The 27,364-nt window shown below is 46.5% G+C and overlaps 1 protein-coding gene across 4 annotated transcripts; it reads left to right on the top strand.

Annotated features, from left to right (window-relative positions):
* The first annotated feature begins 1,891 nt into the window (after nt 1-1,891).
* On the top strand, nt 1,892-27,177 carry KCNMB4 (potassium calcium-activated channel subfamily M regulatory beta subunit 4). 4 transcript variants are annotated; one of them, XM_074902874.1, is made up of 4 exons: nt 1,892-2,344; nt 13,246-13,338; nt 16,165-16,292; nt 26,588-27,177. In XM_074902874.1, exons 1-4 carry the CDS (start codon nt 2,006-2,008, stop codon nt 26,754-26,756), a joined length of 729 nt encoding a protein of 242 aa, XP_074758975.1. In that variant the 5' UTR covers nt 1,892-2,005; the 3' UTR covers nt 26,757-27,177. The 4 variants fall into 4 exon arrangements, with proteins under 4 accessions (XP_074758975.1, XP_074758974.1, XP_074758976.1 ...); XM_074902873.1 differs by having other exon boundaries at nt 13,243-13,338; XM_074902875.1 differs by lacking the exon at nt 13,246-13,338.
* The last annotated feature ends 187 nt before the right edge of the window (nt 27,178-27,364 follow it).

The raw sequence follows: 27,364 nt of genomic DNA, 5'->3' as shown, positions 1-27,364 counted from the left end.
TGGCTGAGTTATCTGTGTAGAACCTCAAAACCTATGCGATTACCTGGTGAATGTTAAACGCGGTTCCCGGTTAAAATACAGCCTCAGCATTTCTTGTGACTACAGATGATGTAGGCGTTGGATGCACGCTGGAGGACTAACTCAAGGTTACTCTGTCACCCAGTGAGGTGTTGCCTTAATTTTGGCTGACAGCACTTTATGTACAGGGGACAGCAGGGAATTGGACAGAATACTCAATGCCAGCTGTTGAGAAGGTAAGAAAGACGAGAAGTCACAGCCCATCTAAACTGGGAGAGCAGGGCTGGAACTTCCCTTCAGGTGGCAGGCAACAAATCTCCCTGATTAAAAATTTATTTTTTGTAATATGAAAGCTCTACACAGCAAGCCCTACCATTAGATACTGCCATCACCACAAGTGCTGGCAGCAGAGCCTGACTGATGGGAATGGATGAACAGAGACAAGGACTAACAAAGATGAGTTCAGTTGCTAGTATAAAAACCTACTGCAGGTTTAAGTAAAAATAAAATAACCCCAGGCTTGGAGCTGGCATACTTTTTCTGAAACCCTTTGGTATTAGGAAAAGCTACTGCAGAACAGCTGGCCTGAGGGCAGCATGGTAGCTCACTGGTGCAACCAAGGACAACATTTGCATCCATTTATATTCATGTCACAGCATGGATTCTTAATAGCCTTCCTGACAAACCTTGCTCAATAGTCCATTTGGAGAACCTATGTATCAACTTTATTTTAAAAGTTTGAGGTCATACTCTGCAGTGGGAAAGTGATTGAAAAAGATGGCCAGAGGAAGGTTCTATTTCCCGTATTTATTTTTCTACTATTTCTGTACCTTCTTGTCTGCTGTATCATCAAGTTCAGCTATTGGCTCCAAAACTGTCATATTTTGTTCTCCCTAATTGCCTATGATAAAGACTACAGAATAAAAATATAACTATTGCTTATTGTACTTTGGCACCGGAGAGCTTGTTCTGTTGTGTAGCCACAGTGGGAAATGCTGGGTAATAACCAAATTTTATTTGCAAAATAAGTGTATTTTCTTGGATCGACTGCTTTTCTGCAGATCTGCTTTGAAGAGGGCACTTCTTAGAGTGACCTTTCAAAGGTTACTACCTTCCTGTTGCAATCAACTTCTATGTAAAACATTTTGACAGCTATCATCTTGCTTACTTATTACCTTCAAATAATGATGAAAGAGGCTGGGTCTGTCCCTGCTATGCAGAGCTGGATTTGGGGCTGGCTAGAGCAAAGCACTTGCCCTGCACCCCCAAAAAGTCACCTTGATGCAGGGTAATGTTTGCCCAACTCCCATTATTTCTTTTCTCATTTAATAAGGTGAAAATACCAGCTTGCTTCCTTACTTCCAGATACTTAAAGTCTGTAATTTTAGGTCTGTCTCCACGTGTATACAGACACCTCGTAGATTTTGACACAGGGCAGGTACTCAACGTGCCTTCACACGGGCTCTCCAGGACTTAACCAAGCCAGCAGCGAGAATTGGGAAGCACAAACTATTTTTGTGGCATGGCCCAAGCTGTGATTTTTGTTCTGGATTTAGCGGCAGGGTCGCTACCCTATGCTGGGAATGGGTGAGAGGGGGGTGGGCGGGTGGGGGGCCGGAACGCGGAGCGTTCCGGCCCCCCACCCGCCCACCCCCCTCTAGATATTACACCTTGCAGCGTACCTGGTATTAATCCGGACTAGCCCTCCCCACAGCAAATCGCTCAGACCAGATAATCCCGTTGCAAGCTGTCCCTTCCACCCCCAGAATGGCCTGAATTAGGTCAAACGGGTTTACGTTTGCTTTTTGCTTTTTTCTTTTTTTTCCTTTTTTTTTTTTTTTTTTTTTTTTGGCGTGCTGGTTACACGCACACCCACCACCCCTCCCCTCCGTGGATCCCGGAGGCGGGGAAGGAGGCGGGGGGAGCGGCGGGAGCTTTAGCCGATGGCAGCGGCCGCCCGACGGCGGATGCCAGCGGCAACCGGGCGATGGCGAGGAGCCGGGCGGCTTACGAGTACACGGAGGCGGAGGACAAGAGCATGCGGCTGGGTTTCCTCCTTATCGCCGCCGGCTTGCTTTCCCTGCTGGGTTTGGGTTGTTGCTGGCTTCGCCCGGCGCTGCAGGAGCGGGGCGGCGGCGGCTCCGCCAACTGCACGGTGCTGGCGGTGCGGCAGCTGGGGGAGCGCTTCGCCTGCACCTTCTCCTGCGGGGCCGCCTGCCGCGGCACCGCCCGCTACCCCTGTCTCCAGGTCCTGGTCCGCACCTCCCGCTCCTCCGCCCCTGCCCTGCTCCATGAGGACGAGCGGCAGCTCCGCACCAACCCCAAGGTGAGCCCCGCGCAGCGCCGCGCTCCCAAAAGGAGGAGAGGGGTGGCGGGGTGTCCCGCAGGGCAAATCCTGCCCCTCCGCCACGCAGGGCCGGGTGCCCTTTCGCCGCCTCTTTGCGGTCCGGGTCCCCCGCAGCCGCCCGCCGTGCGGGAGCGGGTTTTCCTCAGCCGGGGGCGGGGGGTGTGGATGAAGGCGCGGAGCATCCCTCCAAAACGTCCCTGTGCTGTTAGTCAGCAAAAAGTATACAGATATAGTATATATGTAAAAATGCCGCACATGGTATGTATCTATGTGATGTGTGGGTATATATCGTGTGTGTATATATACATACTGCATACGGTACAGCGTTTTACTATACAATACTACTATACTATTTATTTAGCCTAACACTATATACAGTGCAGTGTTACACTATACCATACCACTGTACGATATAGAGAGTATAACACTGTATGTAGTGTGTATATGTAGTACGTACATATAGTGTATATAGAGTTATAGTGTCTATCTATGTTTATAGTATGTATATATAGTGTACAGGGAGTTTAGTGTATATACAGTGTATCATAGTATACGTATATTTTTATAGATAGTGTTTACATAGTGTACATCTATACTTTTACTATATCGCTATACTATATATATAGCATAACACTATATATACACGCACACGCTATTTATGTATAGATAGAGAGAATTCTTTTTTCCCCCTGAAGAATCCCAGTCCTGGACTGTCCCTCTGGCAGGAGCGCTGCCGCCCCAGCCCCGGTGGCCCGAGCGCATGGGCGCAGTGGGGGGCTAGGGGGTGACTCCGTGGCCGGTCCCCGGTCTGCCCTGTCGGCAGCCCCGGGACGCCCGTGGGGAGCCAGGGAGAAGCTCTTGCTGCCGGTGAGGGGGGGTTGTCTGTCTGTCTGTCTGTCTGTCCGTCCGTCCGCATGAGCCACGAACGATGCTGTTGCACTGCGTGTCCTGGAGGATGAGGGGCTTCCCGGAGCAGCTCCCTAAAACCCAAGGAGAGACTTTAACGGAGCTGCTGCTGACCAGGCACTGGGGAGAGGGCTGCACTGAAACAGAAGTTTCCTCCGTGCTGTTTTCATTCTTAAACTTTTCCATCACCCACATGAAAACGGATCAAACAGAAGCATCTTTGAAGTTTCATCTTCTAGCAAACTAGGGTAGTCTGATAACAACGTACGACCTGTGCTTTTTTCTCTTTTTAAAGGCAGTTACTCTTTGTTCTTTTTCTTTTCGTGTCCTTTTTCTTTGTATCCCCAGTTTGGATGGGGCTTTGAGCAACCTGATCCATGGCAGGGGGGTTGGAACTAGATGATCTTTAAGGTCCTTTCCAATCCAAACCGTTCTGTGATTCTATGATTCAGAGTAAAGACCACCTTGCCAGCATACTGCTTGCATGGAGGAGATTTTAAATAGTTTCCAGAAATAAAAAAATATGGTAGAAACACCCCGCACATACACACTTCCCCCTGAAAGAATCTGAACTTTGGTGTGTATTGGAGAAGTAAGTTTCAGCTCTTTGATGGAGATGTGGCTGCAGTGCAGTGCCAAGGCTCACGCTAAGCACGATGCAGGGGTCTGCATGCAGGGCTGGGGACCAGACTTGTGTGTCCAGTTTAGGATGTGTAGCTTCACATCTTTGCAGTCATAATTACACAGATGTGGCTCTGTCCCTCAGAAGGTTGATTAAACTGCAAGCTCAGAGTTTGGGGGTCGCTTTTTTCCCCTTGGCAGCTTGTGGGCTCGAAAGGATAGTTAGGGCAAAAATCAGCAGAGCAAGAAGCAGGACAGTAAGTCTGATAGGATTTGGATTAAATTGTTGGCACGTCTCAGAAGCAATGAGTGATGAAGCTGCAGTGTCAGATGGTGCCTGAGAACAAAGTGGATGAAATGGCCTGTGAGGGAGCTTTGTAAACTTCCCCTTTCCCTGGGGGTGCTGCTGCTAGGCTCCCCATGCACCGTGAGCACCCAGCTGTCCAAGCACCAGGACTCCCCTAAACCTCTCTCTATCTTCAGGTGGGCTGGGGGTGGTTGGCGAAACGCCCTTTTGACATGCGGTGAAGATGCCGTGTTGCCGCAGAGGGTGCAGCATGGCCATGCCTGAGCACAGCCAGATGGCCCGTTGTGGCTGTCTCCAGCAGGGATGGGGGGTGGGAGGTGGGTGATGGGTGGTGGGTGAAGGGTAGGGGGAGGTGAGCCGTGCTGCCAGCACACCTGGGCTCAGCAGCTCTTGCAGCAGCCTCAGCTTCAGCAGAGGCTTTCAAACTGGGCTGCGACTGCCTCTCTCAGTAGTCAGAGTGTTTTGTGTTATTTTTACTTCTTGATCTTGTCTTCTCCTGACTTTCTGGAAGTGGGAAGAGGAGAATTGCAACTGTCTGGGGGCTGGATTGCAATTTCTGCAGGGAGGCACCTAGAGCTTCAGAAGCAATGCCTGTAAATGTCACTCAGAAGCCTATTTTTATTTAACAGTTATTAAGAAAACACGGGGATGTGTTGGCAACGTGTCGTACTTGCACACTCCTATAAATGTAATCCGTTTTCTCCAGCTTGCATCTTGCATCTCTAGGTGTGGGCTATTTACCCTGGGATATTGATTGCCAAGAATTAAATCTGATTTACCAGATGAGACCAAGCAAAAAGGATGTATTTTTTGATGTAACCTATTCTCTGGTAGTAATTGAACTTAACTAAGTGAAAAACAACATAGAAAAAAAACTGCACTTGGATTATTTTCCTTACTTTAAGGAGTTTATGTAAAACCAATACAAAATAAGAAAACTTGTTTAGGTCTCATTAAGAAAACACATCATTTTAAAGGAATGAAGTATGTATAGCTGTTGCTTTGGTTTTCCTTTTTTTCTCAATTTTAATGTCTGTGTAGCTGAGCAGTTATATCCTCCTTATAATTTTTGTCCTAAAGTCTCATTGTCTTTAAAAGCTTTCAGGATTTTATGTTGAAATAGATTAGTCGTACCAACAGAGTAGGAATCTGCTGGATTTAATGCCTGGGATCCGGTATGTACTTATGAATGAAGACTTAGGGAGCCGTTTAATCCGTCCTGTTTCCATCGCCTTCTTGCAGCATGCTTGTTTGCGTTCATGCAATTAGACATACAACACGCTAATCAGTTCCAGCTAACTAGAAGGAAAAAAATACCCAATTTTGTTTTGAGCAGTCTTTAAATTTTATATTCTGTTTAGCTGCTTCTCTTTGTAGGGTAGCAATTTTTCCTGGTAAAATAGTGCAGAAAAGGCAGAGTTCAGACTCCTTACAACACACAACAATACTGAATCAGTTGGCAGCTTCACTCCACCCCAAAAATCCCCAGTGTATTGGACTAAAAATATTCTACTTTCTGTAGTAGAGTGGGCTGGCATATAAACATATCAGCAGTTATGAATCTGTCCTAACGAGGTCTAGCTGCAGGAAAAAGAAATTTTTTTTTTTTCTCTCTTGCTTCCTAAGATAATCACATCATTGTACAGCCCAGGATTCATTTTAGCTCTTAAAAGATTATATAGCTGGGTCAGAGTTAATCCAGAAATGTATATACAAAGCACCGGGCACAATTACATTTGTATTGAGTCCAAGTGATTTGTGGATTTCTTTTTTTTTTTCTCTCCCTTTTTTTTTTTCTTTAATTGTTGTCTCAGAGGAAGAAATTTCAGCAGAGGGATGGTAACCTTTCTTCAGCTGCCTTGATAACAATAATCTCTGAGATAAGACTTAAAGGTGATTAATTCCAAAGACAGTTTTTTGCTATTGTTCTTGGCCATCGAGTGCATCGGTGGCACATACAGCCAGCGTGGGGGCTATAGATTTGTTTGGATAAAAAGCAGAATCTGTCAGCTGCTAAAAAGATCTGCTTTCTGGCTTTAGAGACTTTTCCCTTTCTATGCTTAAACATAGGGCCAGAAGAACCAACACACTGTTTTGCTGAAGCAACTTTTGGGGGAGCGACTGTTGAGCCTGCTGTTAGCAGCCGCACAGCAGGACCTGGTTTTCCCCATCCCTGTGACCAGGCAGGGGAGCAGAGCAGCCAGCCACTGCTCCTTGTCTTTGCTCTGTGTCCACACCTGCCTCTGTCGTGCTTCTCTCTGTAACCACTCAGCCGGATGAGATGATGTACAATTCTGTGTGCTTGTAAAGAAAATTGGTTTGTTGTTTTTCACTCTTAAATATGGCTCACGACAGAGGAGGTGTAATACCAAAGTATGCCCAACCTACAATAATTTTGGGAGGGTATGGTACATCTGGCGAAGCATCAGATCTGTGTTTGGGCTGGTGCCTGTGATGGTCAAACTGCAGATGCTGCCTAGCAATTCCTCTGGAAGCAGCCTTGGATGCTGTGGATAAACCCCTTCATCCTCCCGTCTCACCTGGCTCGAGCCTTCATGAGGGGTTGTGGCTTCTGTCACTCTGGTGGGTTTGTCTGTGCTGACAGATGAAGGTAAAAACCAGATGTGATGTTCAGCTTCGGGTCCCCTGGTAGAGTCAGCTGGGAGGGGGGCATTTTTTTGTGCTAATGGAGTGAGTGGCCCTGCTCATCTCCTGCCACAGTGGGATGGTTGCTGCAGTGCTTCCTCCCTTCCAGACCACGAAGATAACCCAGTAAAGCATGGAGGTGCTCACACACAAAATTAGGAGAAGCTCACACATTGCTTGGAGTGGTGGGTTGACCTTGGCTGGACACCAGGTACTCACCAAGCTGCTCTATCAGTCCCCCTCCTCAGCTTGACAGGGGAGAGAAAGGCTCGTGTGTCAAGATAAGGACAGTGAGAGGTCACTCACCAATTACTGTCACAGGCAAACTAGACTTGACTTGGGGTAATTAATTTATTGCTAATCAAATGAGAGAAGGATAATGAGAAATAAAAACTAAAACTTAAAACACCTTCCCCCCCATGCCTCTCTTTTTCCTGTGCTTAACTTTACTCCTGAATTCTACCTCCTAGCCACCAGTGGTGCAGGGGAATGGGGGTTGCAGTCAGTTCATCATCTGTTGCCTCTGCCATTCCTTCCTCCTCAGGGGGAGGACTCCTCACACTCTTCCCTGCTCCAGCGTGGGGTCCCTCCCACGGGAGGCAGTCCTCCATGAACTTCTCCAACATGAGCACTTCCCACAGGCTGCAGTCCTTCATGAACTGCTCCAGCGTGGGTCCCTCCCACAGGGTGCAGTCCTTCAGGCACAGACTGCTCCAACGTGGGTCCCCCACAGGGTCACAGTTCCTGCCAGCAAACCTGCTCCAGCGTGGGCTCCTCTCTTCAGAGCCACAGGTCCTGCCAGGAGCCTGCTCCAGCACAGGCTTCCCACAGGGTCACAGCCTCCTGTGGGCATCCACCTGCTCCACCGTGGGGTCCTCCCCGGGCTGCAGGGGGATCTCTGCTCCACTGTGGACCTCCATGGGCTGCAGGGGCACAGCTGCCTCACCGGGGTCATCAACACAGGCTGCAGGGGGATCTCTGCTCTGGCACCTGGAGCACCTCCTGCCCCTCCTTCTTCACTGACCTTGGTGTCTGCAGAGTTGTTGCTCTCACATGTTCTCACTCCTCTCTCCCAGCTGTAATTGCTGTTGCACAGCTATCTTTTTCCCTTCTTAAATACGTTACCACAAAGGCATTACCACCATCACGGATGGGCTCGGCCTTGGCCAGCAGCAGGTCCGTCTTCAAGCCAGCTGACATTGGCTCTATTAGACACAGGGGAAGCTTCCAGCAGCTTCTCACAGAAGCCACCCCTGTAGCCCCCGTGCTGCCAAAACCTTGCCATGCAAACTCAATACACTTGGAAATCAGGACTTGGAAACTGTTGGCTTTAGTAGTGTAATGTGCTTTTGTAATGAGACTTACCTAGAGTACACTTTCCACTTCTTCATTTCATTAAAAGCTTCCCAACCTGCATGGCACATGATGTGGGGGCACACTCTCTGCTGCACCAAGCAAATCACAGAATCAACTAGGTTGAAAAGGACCTTGAAGATCATCTAGTCCAACCATTAACCTAGCACTGACAGTTCCCAACTACACCATATCCCTCAGCGCTATGTCAACTCAACTCTTAAACACCTCCAGGGATGGGGACTCCACCACCTCCCTGGGCAGCCCATTCCAACACCTAACAACCCCTTCTGGAAAGAAATACTTCCTGACATCTAGTCTAAACCTTCCCTGGTGAAATTTGAGGCCATTCCCTCTTGTCCTGTTGCTTGTTACTTGGTTAAAGAGACTCATCCCCAGCTCTCTGCAACCTCCTTTCAGGCAGCTGTAGAGGGCGATGAGGTCTCCCCTCAGCCTCCTCTTCTCCAGACTAAACACCCCCAGTTCCCTCAGCCGCTCCCCGTACGACCTGTGCTCCAGACCCTGCACCAGCTTCGTTGCCCTTCTCTGGACACACTCGAGTCATTCAATGTCCTTTTTGTAGTGAGGGGCCCAAAACTGAACACAGGAATCGAGGTGCGGCCTCACCAGTGCCGAGGACAGGGGTAAGATCCCTTCCCTGTCCCTGCTGGCCACGCTATTGCTGACACAAGCCAGGATACCATTGGCCTTCTTGGCCACCTGGGCACACTGCTGGCTCCTGTTCAGCCGGCTGTCAATCACACCCCCAGGTCCCTCTCTGACTGGCAGCTCTCCAGCCACTCCTCCCCAAGCCTGTAGCGCTGCTGGGGGTTGTTGTGGCCCAAGGGCAGCCCCCGGCATTTGGCCTTAGTGAAACTCCTCCAGTTGGCCTCAGCCCATGGCTCCAGCCTGTCCAGGTCTCTCTGCAGAGCCTCCCTACCCTCAAGCAGATCAACACTCCCACCCACCTTGGTGTCATCTGCAAACTGACTGAGGGTGCACTCGATCCCCTCGTCTAGATCATCAATAAAGATGTTAATCAGGAGTGGCCCCAAAACCGAGCCCTGGGGGACACCACTCGTGACCAGCTGCCAACTGGATTTAACTCCGTTCACCACAACTCTTTTGGGCCTAGCCAGCCAGACAGGTTTTTACCCAGCAAAGCGTTTGGTTGTCCAAGCCTCAAGCAGCCAGTTTTGTCAGGAGAATGCTGTGGGAAATGGTGTCAAAGACCTTGCTAAAGTCACAGTAAATTACATCCACAGCCTTTCCCTCATCCAATAAGCAGGTCGCCCTGTCGTAGATCAGGTTTGTTAGGCAGGACCTGCCTTTCATAAACCCATGCTGACTGGGCCTGAGCATCTGGTTGTCCCACATGTGTTGTGTGATGGCACTCAGGATGAGCTGCTCCATCAGCTTCCCGGGCACCAAAGTCAAGCTGACAGGCCTGGAATTTCCCAGATCATCCTTCTGACTCTTCTTATATATGGGTGTCACATTGGCCAATTTCCAGTCAGTTGGGACCTCCCCAGTCAGCCAGGACTGCTGGTAAATGATGGAAAGCGGCTTGGCGAGCACCCCAGCCAGCTCCTTCAGCACCCTCGGGTGTATCCCATCTGGTCCCATGGACTTGTGTGTGTCTGTGTGATGCAGCAGGTCACTGACTGTCTCCTCCTGGATTGCAAGGGGGTCGTTCTCCCAGTCTCTGTCTCTGGCTGAGGAGGCTGGATTCCCTCAGTACAACTAGTCTTGTTATTAAAGATGAGGCAAAGAAGGCATTAAGCACCTCAGCCTTTTCCTCATCACTTGTTACTATGTTTCCTCCTGCGTCTAGCAGGGTATGGAGACTCCCTGGTCTTTCTTTTGCTGTTGACATACTGCTGTTGAATATAGAAATATTTCATGTTGTTCTTGATTGCTGAGGCCAAATTAGTTTCCAGCTGGGCTTTAGCCCTCCTGATTTCCACCCTGCATAGCCTCACAGCATCTTTGTAATCACTGTGAGTGGCTAGCCCCTTCTTCCAAAGGCTGTAAACTCTCCTTTTCTCCCTGAGTTGCAGCCAAAGCTCCCTGTTCAGCCAGGGTGGCCTTCTCTGCTGCTGGCTTCTCTTACAACACCTGGGGACAGCCTGCTCCTGAGCCATTAACACTTCCTTCTCAAAGAGCGCCCAGCCTTCCTGGACCCCTATACCCTTCAGGATCGTCTCCCAAGGGATTCTTTCAAGCAGGTGCCTAAACAAGACAAAGTCAGCTCTTTGGAAGTCCAGAATGTCAGTTCTGCTTAGCCCTCTCCTGGCCTCTCTAAGAACAGAGAACTCTATTATTTCATGACCCCTGTGCCCTAGTCAGCCTCCAACTGCCACATCATCCACCAGTCCTCCGCTGTTGACAAAGAGGAGATCCAGCAGGCACCTTCTCTGGTCGGTTCACTCACCAGCTGTGTCAGGAAGTTGTCTCCCACACATTCCAGGAATCTCTGGGACTGGTCCTGCTCTGCTGTGTTGTATTTCCAGCAGATGTCTGGGAAGTTAAAGTCTCCCACAAGAACAAGGGCAAGTGATCGTGAGATTTCTCCTAAGTGCCTATAGAATATTTCATCCACCTCTCTGTCCTGGGTGGGTGGCCTATAGTAGACTCCTACTACAACATCTGCCCTGTTGGCCTGGTACATGTTGTGTCCTGTAGTTCACCAGCAGCCAGGAGGATGGTTCTCAACAAGTCACTTGGAGACTAAGGCTGGAGACTTGCTTCTTAGTGCCAATGGTTTGTCTTCTGATGGGCTGACTTGCTTCTACTTTGGGCCCTTTTGTCTGTTTGCATTTGAGACTTTCTTGGTCCCATCTTGTAGACAGTGTCTTCCAGGTTTGAGACAGCTTCCCTCAGACCTTACCAAGTCTGGCTTCTTTTTCATGAACACATGACTGAACTAGGCAAGAATTAGTCTTTGAAAAGCATGAAATGCAACCTAGAGGCTAAATCATAGTCGAGAGTTCATGCCTCTCTCCCTCCTCCAAGACATGGAAGAATATCTGTTCTAATGAAGTGTTCGGAAGGACCAGGAATCTTCCCAGCATCTGCAGAGACACTGGAGTGGGAGCATCCAGCAGCAAACACAGATGCAAATCTTATAAAACATTGGTGTAAATGTATATTAGCAGCTCACTGACATTTTTACTGAATTGAATCCTGAGTCGCCTATCCAAACACTGACTTTGATTGAAACAGTAATATTATTAGCCTAATACGGATTTTGAGCTGTGTAATTGAGACTGTATTTGAATTACATAATAATTTTATTGTTGCTATGACATAGCGTAGGAGGTATGATTACAGCACCGTGTACCAATAGATCTGTTGAAAAGGCCTTCACTCCATTAGATTTATTCTGAAGGTCTAATCTTAAAAGTGCTATTCTCCAGCTTCATTGTAACTTGTTTAAGAAAAAATCATCAAAGAAATATAGAGTGGGACACTTCCACTAAAAATGGATGTTGCTGTGCAAGCTGCAGTTGAGCACAAGGCGTCCTAGCTTGGTTTCAAACGCTTGGCATTTGTTTATGGTTTGATGGTAGGATTTCATGCTGTGTCTTTTGGGGGAAGGACTGTGGAATTAACCTTTCAGACACTGCCTGTTGCGAAAGTGGGAGATCATTTCAGGTTCATCTACCAACTCACAGCTGTGAAAGTTGCCAGGTTATGACTTCCTTTTATTTACCTGCTGATTGTTCTTTAGAGGGCAGTACAGCTGATCAAGCAAAATGCCCAAAAAGTGTGCTTGGAAGGCTGGGAAAAGAGGGATCCAACACCTAAGTGGATCAGAAGGGACCAAAACGAGCATCAGGTTAGGGGGGAACTGTGCTGCCATCTTGGGAAGGCAAGCTCTGGTATTTGTGCAGCAGGTGATAAGTCCATGTTAGAGTTGGACCTTGGGTGTTCAGCATGGCTCAAGGCCTTTGTCAGGTTAAGGAGATGCTTCAGGGTGACCCCTGGGATTCATATGAAGATGATTTTGCCTTGGGTAGGGACCTTTTCAAGAATGCTAATCCTTGACAGGCTCAAGCAATGAGGTCACATCAATTTACAGCAAGCTCTTGGGTGTCTCCTTTCTATTTTTCACATGAAGATAAAGAGGAAGAGATGGAAATGAATCCAGTGTGTTTTCTGACAGCTGCCACTGGGATTACTTGTGCAGAGTGGTGTGATGTTTCAGTTATGGAGAGCATCTTCATTGTTGTCACCAGTTTCTAGGCATCTTTCCTGTAGGTAGTGGCAGTACTCCCATACACTGTCTTACCTTGGCATGGGGAGAAATAGATGTGTTGATTGGGGAAGCTGTCTGTGAGCCCCTTTGATCTTCCAGATCAAACAAAATCCCTGCCCTGAAAACCTCTGTTTTTAACAGCTTCATACCGAAGTCAAAGCCTGGGGACCGATGTCAAAAAATGTGAATTCCTCTGTGATGGAGCTGTCCCTGGAGACTGTTACAGTTTGCCGCTTGTCCATTCAGATGGACATCTCTTGAAAAAAGAGCTCCCTGCAATTGTTTCTAAGCCTGAAACTCAGGATGGGGATAAACAATGGTTCACCAGGGTTTGAACATTCTGAAGGATTCATGTAATATTTGAGGGAGATGGAAGGTCTCTGAAGGATCCAAAGAAAGTTTGGCCAGCATTGGTCATGCTTTCATAGCAGAGGACAGTAGTAGGCTCAGCCATGAGGAAGAAACATTTCAGAGAAGAGAGGGAAGCTCTGTACTGGAGCTGATACCACAGGAAAAGGAGTTTTTGAGACCACTGAGGAAATGTAGAGAGAAAAATGCATAATGGTACCTAGTTGTTTTATCTAGTTCTTTATTTTGTATGCTGCCTAAATAGTGGTTGGTTTGGGGGACTCTGAGTAAAGTCTGTTTAATTCTACTCTCTTGTATCCCTCTATTGCAAGAGTGTGCCTAAAAGTTGGGGCCTTGGGGAAGAGCAGGGTGTAGATTACAGGTGGATGTAGGCAGTGAGTGTGCAACTGGTGGGATATGGTACTGTTTCCACAGCAGGATCTGAAAGGCTTCATGGAGAAAAACACTGGAGTGGAGAAAGTTGGGAGCGCTGGAGCCTGGACTGAGCAGGGAGCACCAGGAGGAGACCAGGTGGGATGGTGTGGCGTGTTGGTGGCTGTCAGGGGGACAGAGCAGAACCAACATTGCCCTTGGGTATCCTCATGCTAAGTCTACTGGCTCTGTCCAGCTGCTGCACAGATGTGTTTGTGCACTGGGACCATGGAGGGAACAGGAGTGTGGCTGATGCTTCCAAAGTACACAACCAAACCAAAAATATTATCTAAGATGGAAGTAACTATGTGTGATAGATCCTGTTTCTGTTTTCTGAAGCAGGGTGGTGTTGCTGCTAGTTTCTGTCCTTCATTGTCAGCAGTGGGACAATCCTTGTTTAAGGTCATCTGAACAGGGATCTGAAAGGAGCTGTGGGCTGTGGCAACACCAGGAGTTGTGCCCATGTGAAAACAGGGGCCCATCTGAAAACAGGGGGCCTTGCATGTGAAAAAGGTGTTTCAGCTTGGAAGCAACAAGTAAGATCTTGCAGATTCTTCCAGTCTGAAACATGGAAGCGACTGGCAGCAATTTTAAGTGCTGACAGAAGTGGTCAGGTTTTACATGATCAGGCCAACAAAACCATGAGATTTCTCCCAGCCCCCTGGAACGGCAAAGATTCAAGCTGTTGTATGGTGGAGATGTACTTGTAGGTCTGTGCAGCTTGGATATAGTGTGAAGTTGGGGGTTTGGTGGGCTCCTGTGAAACCTCACTAGATGGAGAGGAAGCACTCACTAGTCACGGAGAGTCATGGTGATCTTTATTTTCAGGTTAGGGAAGGTATCTATCACCTTGTTGTTACTGCCTTCAGGATGCTGTGAAGAAACTCATGTTGTGATCATATGTGGGGATCCCTTTAGGGGCTTCCCACACCCTGCACCTCTGGCTTCCTCATCCTGCCTAAGTAGGAGGCATTTTATCTGCTTTCATAGTCACTTTTTTTCTGCTTGCAGCTCCCAGTTTTAAAGGAATTAAAAATCTGTGTGTGTACCCAGAGCCTTGCTGTCTCCAGGGTGAAAAGCCATTATGTTATCCAAGAATCAGTTAAACTGTGTTACTCAGTTTGGTTCAACATCTCCTGTAATGATCTCCCATACGGATGCCTGGTAACAATAGGAGGGATTGTGCTTGGACACTGAGATGCTGATACTCCCAACATTGGATTCAGTGTACTGTTTTTTCTTGTTTAACTCCCTGTGGCCAGGAGGGAAGGGTGGTGTGTCGAAGACGACACTTGGAAACAAGCTATGTGCATTGTGTGAGACCCAGAGTGGAGCCTGTCGCGGATGAAAGTATTGACACGGTAAAGATTTAGAAAAATAATCTAGATTTATTAATAACTAACAACTATTTGTCAATACAAAATAACTCAGAAAGAAAAGCGACTTATTCAGGTTCTAAGATGACAATATTCACTCAACTTACTTAACGGTACCTTAATTTATACACATATGTACATGTGCATACACAAACCAGACATATACATACAGAAACAAAGGGGTTTGGGTTCGGTAAAATGAACACAAAAGGGACAAGCACACAGGAACAAGGGTAAGGGTACGTACCCACACACACACACACCAATAAACAGGGAAAGAATGGGTGAAATAGAAGCTAGCTCAAAGAAAATTTCCCTCTCGAGTTTAGAGCAAATACTCACAATGCCTTGGCATTCCTCAACGGGCGATAATTGAGACTCGAGCGGGGGGACTTCGCCCTGGCCTCCTTCTGTCTGGAGCAGACGACACCTTAAGGGTTTTGGTACCTGAGAGGCGTCCCAGCTCAGGGGAGATGCTGGTCACAGGCCACTGCGATCCAGGAGAGCTCAAAGGGTCTCTCTGGTGGTCGCAGTTTATAGGATCCAAGATAATTGACTTTTGTCAAATGCTATCTGGTGCCTTCCGGCAGTTGCACAAGAATTTGAATAACATGCAACCCTGTTATTGTTCCATCTGACCACATCCCAGGCACAGGTGTGTCAGGCCATCAGGAGATGATGGGCCATTATAACCGTTTCTGAGCAATGAGAGGGGGGCAGGAGCCAGGCTCCTCAAGGTTATTCAGTCCTTATCTCCATAGATTGGTGTATGGCTCGGGGGAATGTGGATAGAATCACACCTGGCACCAAGCAGCCCAACAAGGACGGCAGGGAGGGGTAGGAATTGCACCACCACAGAGCCTCTGAAAGCTCAGTCCCAAGTGCACCAAGCTGGAGGATGAAATTCCCTTGATCTCTTTGGGCAGATGTCTGAGGGCAAGATCTACAGCTCTTCTTGACTTCTATAGAGCAGAAGCAAATGCTCAACCTTTCTTCTGAAGTGGGGCTTTGAACATTCTGTGCTTGTTTCTCCATGTTGTAACAGTGGAGTGGAAGAATACCTGTCTTTTACCAGTGGATACCAGCCAGATATCAGATATCTCATCATCTGGAAAAGCTTGCTGGAATATTTTGGTTATTTATCAGCATGGTGCTAAACAAAACTTGTGATTACATGCCTCACTGAAAGCAGGAACTAATTCAAATCCGATCCATGCAGCTGGCTAGGAATATGTCAAATGAAACTATCATTTCTACATTAATTGTGCGAAAACCCGTGTTATGTGACAGGTTGGTTTGATAACAGAACAAAACTTGATAAAGCCTTTATTTTGTTTCTGAATGCTGGCATATTCTTTTCTAGTGCCTGAAGGGAGTAACTAGCAATTGAAGTAAAGTTCAGCTAACTTTTCTTTGTTTCTTTGGAGGTTGCACTTAATATTCTTTGCCCATTTTTAGCCCCACCGGTATTATCTGGAAAATGCAGAGAAACTGATGCCCTGTCTTCTTAAGCGCGAAAGTAACTCAGTTTTGCAACGTGTGTTGGCAGTGTTCATACATCCCCCCCTGCGCAAGAGATGATCAGGAGAACTCTGAGAACGTCACATACAAGCAGAAATACTGGAAAGAGAAAGTGGGTTCACAACCATTTACATGCTATTTTAACCAACACTTGAGGTGAGTAATCTATATTTGCATAGGCGGATGTGCTTATGCATCTGTTTAACAGCTGCCCATTGGTTCTGTTTGAAAATATATATAAATGCATGCATATGTATATACATGGACACCCATATAGAGATGTGGTTTATCACACAGAGTTTAGTGCAGAACTGTGCAAGTCAACTCTGTTGATGAAAAGCTACATAGAAGGCAGAGAAGTGTTTTTACCACTTGAAATAAAAATTTAAAACTCTGAAAAAAGTTTCCATTTAAAAATATCATTTTATGGAAAGAAGATTCTTGTCTTTTAACACTCAGATGACAAAGTTCTGGCTTGGATATTAATGTTCCTTCCCTCCATGGAAGAGAAATCCTGCTGTGTTCATTAGGGGCTGGGAGCAAAGGGGAGATCAGTAAATAGTATAAATCAACTCAGGAGTTGTGTTCATAGAGGATTAATGAATCAGATACATGTAATAAATGCTCACAGCACTGCCAGTTTTCATCCATGCTTGCGGAGTAGAAAGTTGTAACATAAAGGATCTCCTCTTCTGTTACAATTCTTACTTTTACCACCAATGTTGATGTGACTTACATGTGTATAAGGGTGACGTGTGATTTCCTTCCTTCAGTAAATGGGAAGAGGAGGAAGTCCTTCTGCCTGTCCCTTTCTGCTGACAATGTGCCAGAAAATAAAAGGTGATGTGGCGTCAGCGAGTTACTGTTACCACAGTGTGCAGGCTTGCTGGGAGGACTTGTGAGAACAGCAACAATTGGAATGATAGGATCATGTAGGCAGGGAGGTATAAGAGCTCTAGATCAGCCAAGGTTTTATGGGGTTTAGACTTCAATTCTGGATGCATATGATACTTGCTTAATTTAATCAGCATAAGTAATTTTGGTAGAGCTGTGGAGACTACTCTTGGTTGCTGAGTTAAGCACTCAAATATCTGCCACATCAGGGACTAAAGGAGGAGGTTGGTACTACCCTACCAGCACTTAGAAGTTAAACAGATGAGGGACACCTAGGTGGGAATAGCTCGGTGCTTGCTCGTGCAGTTCAGAGCTCAGTATGGGAGTGTTGGCATTAGATATTTCAGTTTATTAAGACACACAGGAGGAAAATGGATGCCAGTGTGGGCTAGGACCTTGTCAGAACCGGGGAGCTGGAGCAGGGTGTCAGACAGAGATGCCTGACTCTCCTGTGGGTGACCTGCTGAGTGCCTTGGGGGCTTCAGGTTTGTCCTAGGATGGCTATGATTGTTGTCCCCTCCCTGGAGAGACTGTAGACCTAGTCGGCATGCCCAGGATGACAGTCTGTTGTCCCTGGTTAAGTCTTTGCAAAGGGAAACCACCAATGCTTCGTAGCAAAAACTAGTTGTTTCTTACAGTGAGGAAAGAAGCAGTCTGCAGCATGTGGAGGTTAAAACTTAGGGCACCCTGTGCAGTGACATCAGACCTGGCAGGGACCTTCTTGGGAGCTGCTTTGGTCCACAAGGTGTCAATACTGGGGTCTGCTAACAAGGAGGCAAGTGATGATTTTGGCTCCTCTGGGCAGACAGCTGCTGCCAGTTCTCCACATTGCTGAGATTTGGGAACTGCAGCAGCCACTGCCTGAGTGAGCAGGATAGTCAGAAACATGGGATCTTCTGCAGGAGGCATCAGGACTAGGATTCATCTGAGCTGTTATGGACAAGATGCTGTGAATATTAGCTTTTATGGTCAGTGGAGAGAAATGGGAGCCTTTCATCTTACCCCAAAATAAATGCCTAAAATAGGTCGGATGCCCAGAGATGTTTATTTCTCTCCTGTAAAGGAGTTTAGGGTGATATGCTTGAGTGCAGGCACCTAGGTGATAGGTGTCCAGAGTAGGTTCTCACATCATATCTGTAGGTGAAGCAAAGGCAAAATTTTTCTGAATCTGCATACTGCCTAAGGTCTGCCATTTATATAGGTTGACACTGAGAAATTGTGCTTTCCTTAGAGTTGCTGCATCCTATACTGCTAAATGTTCTTGCCAAATGCAACGGCTGCCTTGAAATGCTGCCTTTTGCTGATCATACAACAATCTATATACAGCAGAAGAAAGGCTCACTGCCAGAGATACTTGAAGATAGTCTAAACTGAAATATGTACACCATCTATTTTCTTCTGGAGATAGGAATGAGCTTTGAGAGTAAGTTCTGCTGACTAGGAATGTGCTTGCTTAAGTATACTTTTAGAGCTATGATGACTAAACAGCTTGTGAAGCAGTAAAAAAAAATACAAACTGAGGGAAAAATCTGTTCACTTCAAAATAGAAGTGTGCAAATTTTCTATCAGTATTTTTTTAACTGAGTGACTGAGCTAACTCTTCAGTGTCAGTCTGATAAAACACAGAATATAGTGTTAGGTTCCTTAGAGAGAGTAGCATTTGCAACATTAATGCTCTCTCTTTTGACACGTCAGAATAAAATTCTAGGTTAATATCTATGCAATGAATGAACATCATCTCCTCCTCATCAAATTTAATTTAGCATCATTCCCAGAATTGTTGCTGCATGCAGAGCATACTGTTAGGTAACACCTTCCCTCAGTTTGGTGGGGCACATTTCAACAGGCTGATTTAAAAAGAAGGTAGTGGTGCCATTTGTACAGTTCAAAGTTATACAAAAGGGTTGAGAAGCAGACTTGGCAATTTCAATCACTCTTGTTTAATACAGAGAGGCCCAGCATAACTAACTGTCTGACATTTTATTTTAGAGAACCAACGCCCAGCTTAGCTTGGAGTGCAGAGCTTTACTGAAAAGCAAGATTTTGCTTTGTCACTGCAGGCACTTACCTTTAGGGTCCCACTCTTCTCTGGCTAGTTTTGGGCCAAGGGGTGCAAGCTGCACAGGAAAGTTCATTTTCTGGACCTCTGGTGAAGGTGCCTGTCTGTTGTGATGAAAATCCCGTCTGAAGGGAGCCCTGCCCAACAGAAACCAAGCCCTGGTGTTTCAGAGCACAAAACAGATTGCAAATTCAGATAAAGTTCTCAGGCTGTTGCCAAAGGATTGAGAAGTCACTGAGCTCTAGTGCTTCAGTGTTCATGGATCTCACGGGATCTATAGTCATGCATGGCCTCATGCAAACAAGGATCACAGCTGCATGCCCTAAAGTGGGAGGCCTGTGGGAACGGGTGGGATGGGGGAGATCCTGTCACTTTATTTCTTCACGTTCCAGGTCTCAAAAAGAGAGAAACCAAGATCTCCATGAGCTCAGACCCCTCAGTCTCATGCCATGCAGAAATAGGCAGAACAACATATGTCAAGTCATTTCTTATTAGTGGCTCATTTATGTGGTGTGACTGCTTTTTAGCTCTGGGTACATCCAAGTATGGCAAGAACGTTCTGTGGTTCCTTTGCTGCAGTGCAGCAGATGAGCCAGCCATGCTTTATACTTGACACTTCCCTGTGTTTGCTGCAGGACGGTGTACACAAATTCACCTGAGATTTGAAGAGCAAACACTGTCTAGTGATTAGTGACCACCTGTACAGTGTTGGGATACCCTGCAGACTATTTATCTGAGAATAATTTACCTGCAGAAGCCAAGGGTGCTCAGGCTGCTAATTCATAAATGGTGGAACAGAAATCTTGGTTTGCTCTTCACAAAGTTTTCTGAATTAGTTCCCTCCGCTGAGAAGCTGGTGTTGCTATTTCCTATCCTTTCTTTTACTGTATCCCCTCTGAAGCAGTGCTCGGGCCAAGAGGGAAAGGACTTTACTGTCGGCGTGCAGCCATCCAGCGGAGGTTCTCTGCTTCTTGCAACAATAGGGGAGAAAAAATACTGATGAGTGCTTGTCATAGTGAAGGGATGTGAATAATTGTGGGCAAAATAAGTGTATGCAGATTGCAAATATCTTTACACACAGATTGTTTGAATACAAAAAATATTTGTAAGGTGTCATACGCCATGCCCCCACCTCTGTCAGCTTTTGCTGTGTCACATAAATTGCACAGTGTGGTGCACAAGTGATGACTGGAATGTTTGCGTGCCTGTAACTTTTTGGTCCTACATGACTTTTTGGTAACCCCTGCACTGCAGTTCTTCCCGTGATGTTCAGTAATTGCTCTGAAGGCTCTGACGGAGGCCTGCTGTTTGAACTGCTTGGAAGCGCCTAACAGGGATGTGTTGCATAATGCATCAACTAATGCAGTTACTTCTGGTCAGAGCCCCACAAGACTCCAGCCCTGAGTTCAAAGTCCTGATAAAAATAAGTACTGGTCTCACCTTTTAGCGATGAAAACAAAATTCCTCCCTCCTTGTCTTTCCAGTGAAAGGGAAAGTTGTGTTTTCAGAGTTAATGTAGAGACTTCTTTTTTTTGGTTTGTTCACTCTTTCACCCTGGGGCTGCTGCTGTGCAGTGGTGGTGGTGCTGTACAGTGGCCACCACTGTTACAGCAGAACCAGGTCTAGATGCCTGAACAGGGCTTGAAAGTATTTTTTTTTTCCACATTTTGTCCCACTAGGTCTCTCCCTTGTCCCTGCCACTGTTTTGTACACTGGTAACTGGTATTAGAGTTTGGGTATATCCCCTCGAGAGGTTTTGCATTTACTGGAGAGCTGAATGGCAGCATTGCTAGAAACAAGAAATGGTCCATAACTGAGCTTAGGGGAAATACGTGCAATCCCTCTGGTCAACATCTCTGAATTGAAGTATTATATGGAAGTCACAGAGCAAAGATGGGTTTATTAAATGCACTATACTTGCAGGGACAAGGCAATATCTTTAATTATATGTGCTGATTTTCACAGGGAAAAGAAACACATTTTCAAGCATGACATACCTGCTCTGTGTTCAGCACTGCTGCCTGAGCACCACTGGAGTGGTGCTGTGGGGGCTTCCAGCAAAGCTGCATCCTTGTCATGAGAGGGTTTCCCTGGGGGATGGGGGCACTTTCCCTTTTCTGTTTCCAAGTGAAACAACAAACCTTCAAACTTTGGGAACAGGCAGGTCACCTATACAAAAGTAGCAAGATAAGGTCAAAACTGCACTTTCACTACATGCTGACCTTGCCATGCAAAACCAAACCAGTTATGTTTCTGTTTCGGCTGTCCTTATAGCTATTTATTTTTATTTCTGTGGAAAGGGGTTGTCCGCTGTGGAAGTACAGCCCACTCTCTTCTTTTTGCTGCTTGCCTGTTAAATACATCTTTCTCCCTTCCTCCTGCCATCATCCCTTTGTTTTCTCTGCCAGGCCCTGCTAGACTCCTCTGCTGCTCCTGCCATTCCAACGGCAGCTCTGTAGCTCCTTTCTAGGTTCCCACTCTCCTTGCTTCTGCTGGTGATAAGAGTTATTGTTTTAGAGGTAGAATCCAGAGATTTCAGCTAAAATTTTCTATTCCTTTAGCTGTATCTAAAGTTCTTGGGTGGCAGCAGTTTTTCCTTCTGCTGTATGCTTCTGTTCCATGGACAGGTGATAACCACCCAAAGGCTCATTCTCCTGAAGGCCCTCTAGTGTGTCTGGTTTCTGAACTCTTGGTCATCTCCATCATGGTGCAGTACTACACTGGGGGTCTGCCCCTGCTGGCACAGTCCAGCTCTGGCTCCTCTCACAGTGCAGCCATAGTGATTATCTCAGGGCTCAGAAGTAACTGTGACAGGCCACATAAACCTCACAGTTCACTGCCAGTGACTTTGCTCTCTTGGTGATGCTCTCTGTCTGTGCTTGGCAAGACAAGTGTCTCCGTGTGCATATTTCTATTTCAAAAACATGTGGAGTAGCTCTCTTGTAAGCCTTGGAGCGAAAGCCAAAGGTTTTTGTACCAGGACAGCAGGACATATCCAGCTCTTGCTAGTCCCCGAGGGGGGCTGATGCAGCACCCGAGGAACAAGCTCAGTCCCGAGCAGGATGCTGCAGCGAGCTGCCCAGCAGTGCAGCTGTGTACTGCAGGCCAAACAGGGTTTCTGCAGTCCTGGATGCTGCTCTGGGTACTTTCTGCAAGCAGATTTTGTTCCTTATCCCTCAGGGTTCATTGCAGAATCGCTTAGGAGTTGTCCCAGGGATGTCCCCAAACACTCTACAGACTCAGATGTCACAGGACAGCTGCTCCGCACACCTTGCCAGTTCCTTCGAAAGCTTGCCAAGTGGTGGTGACCATTCTGCTCTGCCTGAGAATTCATTTCTTCAGGAGGTGGAGGATAGCTCTTCCCCTAAACTGATGCTGTCATGTGAGGATAACAGCCTGGAAGAAGTGAAATCCAGTCTCTGTAGGCCAACCTGTTAATTAATCACTAATGCCTTTGCTATATTTAATTCATCTGATTACTTCTGATTCTAACTTACTCTATCTCCTAATTTTCCCCCAGTCTCTTGTTTTGGACCTTACAAATCTCACGTGAAATACCTACGGGTTTTAGTCTGGCATGGGTCACCTGAAAGCAAACGTGTTTATTCTTCAGGTTTTTAGCCCAGTGGCCTCCCAGGCCCTCACTCACACTGCCCACCATGCCAGTCTCTGGCTGCTGAGATGGGACTGGCAAGTCCACCACCACCCACATTGTGCCTCCCTACCCCTCTTTCCAAGGAGAAAGCAAAAACTTGGTGATGAGCCCAGTTACCTTGTTTGCTGGGTGCAGCATGTGGGGCCATGACAAGCCCCCAAGCCCCTGTGGTTACCTCTGTACATCTCCTGCAGAGCCGTGGGGCTGCTGGAGCTGCAGCATTCCTGCTGCAGAGGACGTCTGGCCACCTGTCCCTCGCTCCGTGGGCTGCTCTCGCTGTGGATTTGCAAGTCCAGTATAACCCAAGTGCCACTGGGCTGTTTTTCCTGGTCAGGGGTGATTTCCTCTGCCTGGATGCTCCTTCTTAGATTACATTGGCCAGCTTGGCCGCATGGACTCCCTGCCAGCACTGACCCTGGGCTACAGCAGCAGTGCAACAGGCTTGGGGTCTTGTGCAGCATGTCAGGAAGGTGCAGCAGCAGCAGGGCTGATTTTTTGCTCCTCACTTTGGAAGCTGTTATTTGCCATTGTTTCCAATCTCAGTATCAAAAAGCAGAGGTAAAAGGAGTTATCTTGTAAAAGAAAATAATAAACATTTCCTTTTTCAATAACCCCTCTTCAGGTATTTCCCTCTGCTGTAAAAGCTGCATTTCAGTGAGACCCTCTGTTGCCATTACACCCTCTAAGCTGTTTTCCAGAGTGCTTTCCATAACTGCTGTCAGCTCTAGTGATGGATCTGCGGAGAAGGGGTCCTCAACTGGGCACTGCTGATCCCAGGCTCCCATGCTCTGCTGCCTCCTCTCACTGCCCCAGCACTGCCCAGTGCTGTCCCCTACACCCTGCAACATCTCTGCGCAGGTCAGCAGAGGCAGGAAAGAGGAGCTGGTCCTGACAGGACAGGGAGGGAATCATATGAACACAAAGGAATGGCTTTATATGCTGCTGAAGTTGATTTTGATAAGTATCCATGGGCTGTTAACAGACCATAACTAGGACATTGCCATCCAGGAGTGTGTGGTCTATCTGCCAGCAGTGCTGTCGGCCTTTATTAGCTTTTCTTATTCACTCCTGGGGTCTAGAAGTGCTTGTCTGCACTGGAGAGTTAATTTGGGATAAAATAAAGAGCAGCTGAAAGCATGGTAGTTCTTCCAGAATAATCATGCAGATTAAACCAAGTAGGAGCAAGGCTGAGATTTGTCCCACCATTTTTTGGCACCAAGAGTCAGTACTGAGTGGCTACATCCTGGAGGGTCCTTGCTCTCCTGTGCACCGGGTCATTCTCCAGGAGTGCTTCTCCCTCCCCTTGACTAAAGAGGGTCATTTAATGTCTTAAATGTGGTGCCAGTAGTCATTTAATGATGTATTTTTGGAGGACCCAGTCATGACCTGATGCACTGTCTGAAGAGACACTTGTGATAGTGAATTGCTGCACACCTTCTGCCATTTAGGAATTGCACAGGGACTCTTGTTGTAGCTAAGAATAGCAATAATATCCATCTGAATCCAGACCTCATCCTGAGGCTTCATTTAAGTTTTTGACTCTTTTCCAAAAGGGAAACTCTCTTAAATTGCTAAATTGCAAGAGTTACAGTCTCACCTATAATGAGTGTTTGGCATCCATTGCTGCTACATTTGGGTACAAGATGTTTTCCAAAATATCTAAGATTCAGTCAAAAAGATATCTTGCTCTCCCCAATTACACTTTATTTTCTTTAACTGAATCCATTTTTCTAGTTTGTTTGCTTGCCTCTTATTTTTGAACTCTGTGATTAGCATCCACTTTAAAAAAATACTTAAAAATCAATGTCACTTGTAAGCTGAGAGCTGTGAGGACTGAATGCTGCCTACTTACGGCTTCCTTGCCAATTAGCACTCTGTTATTCACAGACAATGATACAATAAATATGAGGGAAGCGGTATTATACCTGCTGTGAAAGGATTTTTCTGTTTGGGTGCTGCCATTGATATGGCATAGTCTGGTGAGTTTGTGCCCATAAAGTTAATATATTTTATTCAATTTATGGCTCCACATGTGTCTGATTATGTGTCTGGAGGATCTCGGTTGAGCAGACTTCACGTGTTCCTACTGAATACACCTGTATTTCTTTTGATCATTTCTTATGTTGCTGAGTTTCAACTTTCATATAGCTGACCTGCTCATAAACAGAGTCTTATTCTGCTCCTTACTACACAAATAAAGAGAGATGTGTGGTGTCAGCTTCTGGGACTTGCAGGTTGGCACAGTGCAGAGGAACATCCACACAGCAGTTTTGGAGGAGAGACCCCCAAATGCAAATGGAGGTGCAATTAAATCAGGATCGAGTGTAGCTTGGTGGTCTGGCTCCACCAACTCCTTAAGGATAAAACCCTGTAGATTTGCAGGCATCTCCATTAATTAACTTCTCGGTGAAGGAAAAAGTGTTTCTTCTTGTTTCCCCTACAGAGAATGTTTTCTTACTGCTGCTTTCTGATCAGGAGAAACTACAGGGGGAGAGACAGCACAGCCATTGCACAGGGATTTGTTTCCATGTGCAACTGCATTAGGAGAGCTTAATTCCCTGGACCTGGCTAGATGGGCCTGGGTTGTCAGGATTTTAGGCTGTGAGGTTTGTGGCTCCACGGAGCATCAGGTAGTGTTGAGGAAGCAACATGGGATGGGAGTGTTCAGTGCAAGTGAGGACCAATGTGAACCAAGGCTATATAATTTCCGAATTAGATAAAGTTCTGTTTGCTTCCCTTGCCGCTAGTTTTCCAGCAGACTGAGTGTCTCTGTAGATGGGAAAGCAGCAGTGAAGTGCAAATGCCACAAGACTGATTTAACACTGTTAAACTGCAGGGAGAGCAGAAGGAGCCAAACCTGAGGAAAATCTGCCATCAGATTTCCCAATCAACTTTCCAGACTTGGAAGTAGCAGATGGATACTTGCTCTTTCAGACACGTGGCACAGCTGAATTTCCAAGCTTCTTGAGATGCTTCCTTTTTGTTATTCTCCTCCTCTCTGTTTTTGGAAATGCGTGACTGTGTGTTAGATGTTGTTGGCAGAGGCTCAGGTGGTCAGACCTTCAGGAGAGGCTCCCCAGTGTGTCTGTGTAGGAGTGTGCTCAAGTCCACTGAGCAGCTGGTGTTTGCAGAACCCAATGGCAGCTTATTGCTGAAGTAGCCTCTGCTGAGAAGGAGCTGCGCTGGGAGCCTCTGGCACCTCGGGGCTGGGCAGAGGTCCTCCTTGGGGTAGGTTTTGTGCAGACCCTTGACTGCCAGTGTGGCTGGGCCAACCTGGGCCACCAGCAGTGCACCACTGAGGACAGGGACTGGCTCTCCATCCAGAGCCAGACCACAGCAGGGCTTTGTCAGGAGCCTCCATGTAGCCCCATGAACATGTCAGGGCTCAAAGCTAAAAGGGAAGCTTTAATTGCACTTTAAACTCATTGCACAGTGCCTGATGTCATATTAGGTAGATATATGTATAACTGTTGCCTGGTATTAAGTTTTTGCGGGAGTGTTTTTTCAATCCACACTGTGATATTTTATCTCTTGCAACTGTTTGTGATGACTATGACCCCTGGAAGAACTAAAGTACCAAAACTTTTTAAAATTTTTTTTAATCTGAATGAACTTGTTAGCCTGTAAACACTACAAGTGGAAAGCTCTCACAGCCTGCCATGAGTGCTGGTGATAGACAGGCAAATGAAAGCAGTGAATGAAATGGTCCACTTCATCATTTTCTAACACTGTTGCAAATAAAACACCTTTATTGTTTCCATGGCAGATGCTTTCAACTTACGATGAATTGATGATGTCAAGTTGATTTATATTTTTTCCCTCTTCTGTTTCTCCTCTTCACAGGCCAGATGATGTGATGCTGAAGCGCACCCATGATGAGACTGTCCTCTTGCACTGCTTCCTCTGGCCTCTGGTTACATTCCTGGTCGGAGTCCTCATTGTGGTCCTGACCATCTGTGCCAAGAGCTTGGCTGTCAGGGCAGAGGCAATTAAAAAGAAGAAGCATTTGTAAACAGCAAGGCTGCTGATGGAAAAGAAAAAGCTGCAAGAAGGTCTCAAGTGGGGCAACTTGAGACACCTGCAGGTCTGCAGGGTACCCAGCTGCGCCTCCTTCCAGTGTCTCATCTGACAGTGGAGCTGCTCTTGCCTCAGGATCCTTCTTGGGAGACTGCCCCATGAAATGTCAGCTAATTGCTGCTTCTGCTATGACAGTAAATAAGTATATTCAACCAAAAAAAAATCTACACTGCACCGAATATGCTGTGCACTGTTAGTCCTGAACAGCAGCTACCCAGGTCCTAGCAGTATCAAGAGACAGTTTATAAAAACCCCTGATGATGCTCATTTCATCTCTACAAAGTGATCTTTATTATTGTTTAATATTCAATATTTAAAATATTTACTTTATGACAGACTGTATTTCCAAATTAATAAAGTTTGGTTGCTTTGAGTTTTTTTAAGCTTTGTTTTGCTTTTTTTTTAAAAAAAAGCTTTAAGACAAAAATAACAGTGTGCTGATTTTTTTTTTTCACTGTGTAGAACTTAATTTTAAAATTCAAACTTAAGCTTCTGTCTAGATGAAGTCTTTCACCATCACCTGTTCATTTGTGAAGAAATGTA

Source organism: Athene noctua, chromosome 3 (assembly GCF_965140245.1).
Source record: "Athene noctua chromosome 3, bAthNoc1.hap1.1, whole genome shotgun sequence".
Taxonomy (NCBI): Eukaryota; Metazoa; Chordata; class Aves; order Strigiformes; family Strigidae; genus Athene; species Athene noctua.
The sequence above is the reverse complement of the archived record's forward strand: the minus strand, read 5'-3'. Positions and strand labels throughout refer to the sequence as shown.